The sequence below is a fragment of the Polyergus mexicanus genome, unplaced genomic scaffold, assembly GCF_030449975.1.
Source record: "Polyergus mexicanus isolate NDT 795.1 unplaced genomic scaffold, iyPolMexi1.0 SCAF_313, whole genome shotgun sequence".
NCBI lineage: Eukaryota > Metazoa > Arthropoda > Insecta > Hymenoptera > Formicidae > Polyergus > Polyergus mexicanus.
The window spans coordinates 9,656-13,210 of record NW_027223633.1 but is presented as its reverse complement, the minus strand read 5'-3'; the positions used below and the strand labels follow the sequence as shown (position 1 = coordinate 13,210).

The following is a 3,555-nucleotide window of genomic DNA, read 5'->3' as shown; positions in this document are numbered from 1 at the left end:
ATGAATTTCGGAACACAGCCTACGTACTGCGCGACGCTCGCGACGATCTGAAGCTCGTTCTCTATCTCATTCTTTTGCCGCCAATTCCGGGAATCGTCCGGCGAGCCTTCGCGCTTCGTTTCCAGGAAGTGTGTGTCGCGATGCCCGTATCCGTGAAAAAAGCTGTCTTTGTATATATTGTCTATATCCTCGTGTCTCGAACTGAAATCCCAGATATAAACGCACAATGTTTTAATCTCTTTTCCCTCTGCTACCGGAAGCGAGCGTGGACATGTTGAATAAAGTATCGGAAAATAACGATATTAATGGCGTAATTAAATAAGATAAACGTTTATCTTTCTCTAATGTGATAATAATTAGTGACAACTTGTCAATCAAATGAAGCATAATTAGTCACGAATATCAAAAAAATATCAAAAATGAAATATTATTACTAATGATTTCTTCGCGGTGCTCCAAAAATCACTAACATTTTTTTCCGCATTTCTTCGAATACGCGTATGTGTATGCAAAAATAAACACGCTTCGAAAGTGTAATATTAAATCATATAAATTGGCGCGTGCAAACGTAATCAAGCATGTATTACGCGATTTATCCGTGTGAGTAAAGACGTAAAGAATCTTCATATTCAATTTTGAAACAGATAGAAATCGGCATCGACGAAACAACAGATATACATATATGCAACAGATACGTAAATTGGTGAGTAAATTATGCCATAATTTTTGTTTTAGTCTCTATAATTAAATGCGCTTGAGACAATCTAAAAGCATAAACTCGAAATTTTCTCTCAAAGTTTTGTAACCGGAATATGTCGAAAAATTAACTATGGTCGTGTTCTAAAATTCATCACCAGTACTGGAAATCTCCAGGTCATATTATGCATGTTACAGATTTTCAGTACTAGCGATGAATTTCGGAACACAGCCTACGTACTGCGCGACGCTCGCGACGATCTGAAGCTCGTTCTCTATCTCATTCTTTTGCCGCCAATTCCGGGAATCGTCCGGCGAGCCTTCGCGCTTCGTTTCCAGGAAGTGTGTGTCGCAATGCCCGTATCCGTGAAAAAAGCTGTCTTTCTGTCTTTCTTTTAATAATTCTTGTTTCCAACAAACTTTTGGCACACCCATGGGCTCACCATTGTCACCTATCATTGCCGATATGGTCCTACAAGGCCTGGAGAACAGGGCAGTTGCGACCTTCCCATCTGCCCTCCCATTTCACTTTCGCTGTGTTGACGATATCGTGTTAGCGGTTCCCTGCTCTGAAATGAATTTCGTATTAAATACTTTCAACTCTTTCCACCCGAGATTGCAATTTACAATGGAGGAGGGTGTTGACAACCGTTTAAATTTTTTAGATATCACTATTATTATAAAGGATAGTCTCATTGAGTTCGACTGGTATCACAAGCCTACGTTCTCGGGGAAGTACCTCAATTTCGGATCGCAACACCCTCTGTCAGAAGAAGGGTACAATCATCGAGTTAACGGACAGAGCTTTTTCGCTTTCCCATCCGAGATCTCAACAAAAAAACTTAGAGCTACTGATCAATATCCTTCTTAATAACGGATATCCACTCCCTCTCATATTCCAGGTAGTGAGAGAACGTTTGCATTTTCTCATATCAAAAACATCGAGTAATAACAACAATTCCTCGCTCAATATGGATACTAATAACAAAGAAAAAACATCTTATTTTAATATCCTTTACATTCCTTTAATCTCTGAATTGTTTAAAAAAGCCACAAAAAATTTAGGCACAAAAATATCATATACCGGAATAAACAAACTCAGCAAATTTATTTAGGTGCATAAAGATGCATTACCAAAAGAACTACATAACAACGTAGTTTACAAAATCTCATGTTTAGACTGCGATGCGTCTTATGTAGGTCAAACTGGCAGACTTTTAAAAACAAGAATTTGTGAACATAAGAGGCATATTAATAGAAATACCACACAGCACTCAGTGATTACTGATCACAGGTTATCTAATCATGAATTTGATTGGGATAATGTTGAGATCTTGGATGAGGAGCCGATTTTGATTAGACGATTGTTATCAGAGATGATACATATAAAAAAGCAGTCAAATAGTTTAAATTTACAGAGCGACACAGACAACCTTGATCAAGCTTATTTACCGATATTGGAGAATCTGTTGGAATGTTAGACTATTTTTGTTATTAATTCTAATTTTTATCTTGAACATAGTTGTCGACAGTTAGTCGTGTTTTAACAATTGACATGTACGGTTATTTTGTCTCGTTTTGTGCTTTCGCGTCCTCATGGTGAGTGCCTCCTTCATTTAAAGGTTAATTTTTACATAACAACGGTAATAATTTTCCCAGATCAAATGCATCTTTGTTGCATCTCTTCTAATGATTGGAACCGTTAGGAAGCTTCACTTGAGGATGTGGAGCGCATAATGGACGTAAGGTTAAATTCCGAATTTGACGACTCTTGACCTTTTCTTTTTTATATGTGACGTACGTCTTTTATCCGGATTGCTTATATTGTTTTTATCCACTTTCTTTTAATAATTGTCACATCGTTTATCATTGTTAATTTTCAGTCATGGACAACTTTTGACATTTATATCTATACTGAAGATGGCCAGAAGATGGACCGAAACGTTTAAATATATATTGAATTATTAATTTTAATCTTAGGTTTATTTTGCGTCCTCTATCTTGCGCACGGCTCCTCTACAATATTATTCTTTTTTATAAAGCTTCTAAACTCACTTCTCTAAGTTCACTTATACTCTTTGATGAAATGCCAAGTGCGGAGTCTACAGATTAGGCACGTGTAGATTACAAATTTGTTATATTATGTAAATGTTGACGCAGAAGCCGATAACAAAACTGTAATTTTCTCATTTTTTTTTCACTTTTCATATGAAATCGTGAACTCCGCACTCTGTTATTATGCATACTTTAATTATGGAAAAGGATTTGTTGATATATATAATCAACAAAAAGATTTTGCAAAATAACTAATATTTGCGTTCTGTCGGTAATACGGCATCCTCTTAAAACGTATTCTGGCCCTAAGAATAAAGTTAAATTCGCAACGTAGAACGTCGCTGGGAGGAGAGTACTGTGGCGTTGTAGTCCTGCGACTAAATTCAAGATCATTTTGTTACCAACTTCATAAAATACATTTGTAACTATTTTCACACATCTCATTTATTGATTAAACATTTTACATAACAACATTAAAAACATACAACAAATTGTGAAACATTTATTCATTCGTTTATTGTCCATTAACCTGTAAACATCGTTCTCAAATATTAAATATTTTATATTAAATTCCCGAAGTCTAGTTATTTAACTATATAGCACTCACAGAGATCAAACCAATGGCGCCATCTTATGACCCCCTTAGAACCGAACAACTTTTGTCTGAAACATTCCTTTCTATCTTGCTTTATTTTTTAGATATTTAGGTGTCTCAACATAAATGCCTCACCCTGTATACAGGGTGTAACATAGCGCCCGTATCAGCAATTTTTTGAGGAAACAAAGCATTTTCGTGAAAAATGT

The 3,555-nt window shown here is 35.9% G+C and overlaps 1 protein-coding gene across 1 annotated transcript; it reads left to right on the top strand.

Annotated features, from left to right (window-relative positions):
- The first annotated feature begins 1,129 nt into the window (after positions 1 to 1,129).
- Positions 1,130 to 2,177, top strand: LOC138944612 (uncharacterized). The gene is made up of 2 exons (XM_070315432.1): positions 1,130 to 1,473; positions 1,991 to 2,177. Exons 1-2 carry the CDS (start codon positions 1,130 to 1,132, stop codon positions 2,175 to 2,177), a joined length of 531 nt encoding a protein of 176 aa, XP_070171533.1.
- Positions 2,178 to 3,555: the final 1,378 nt, after the last annotated feature.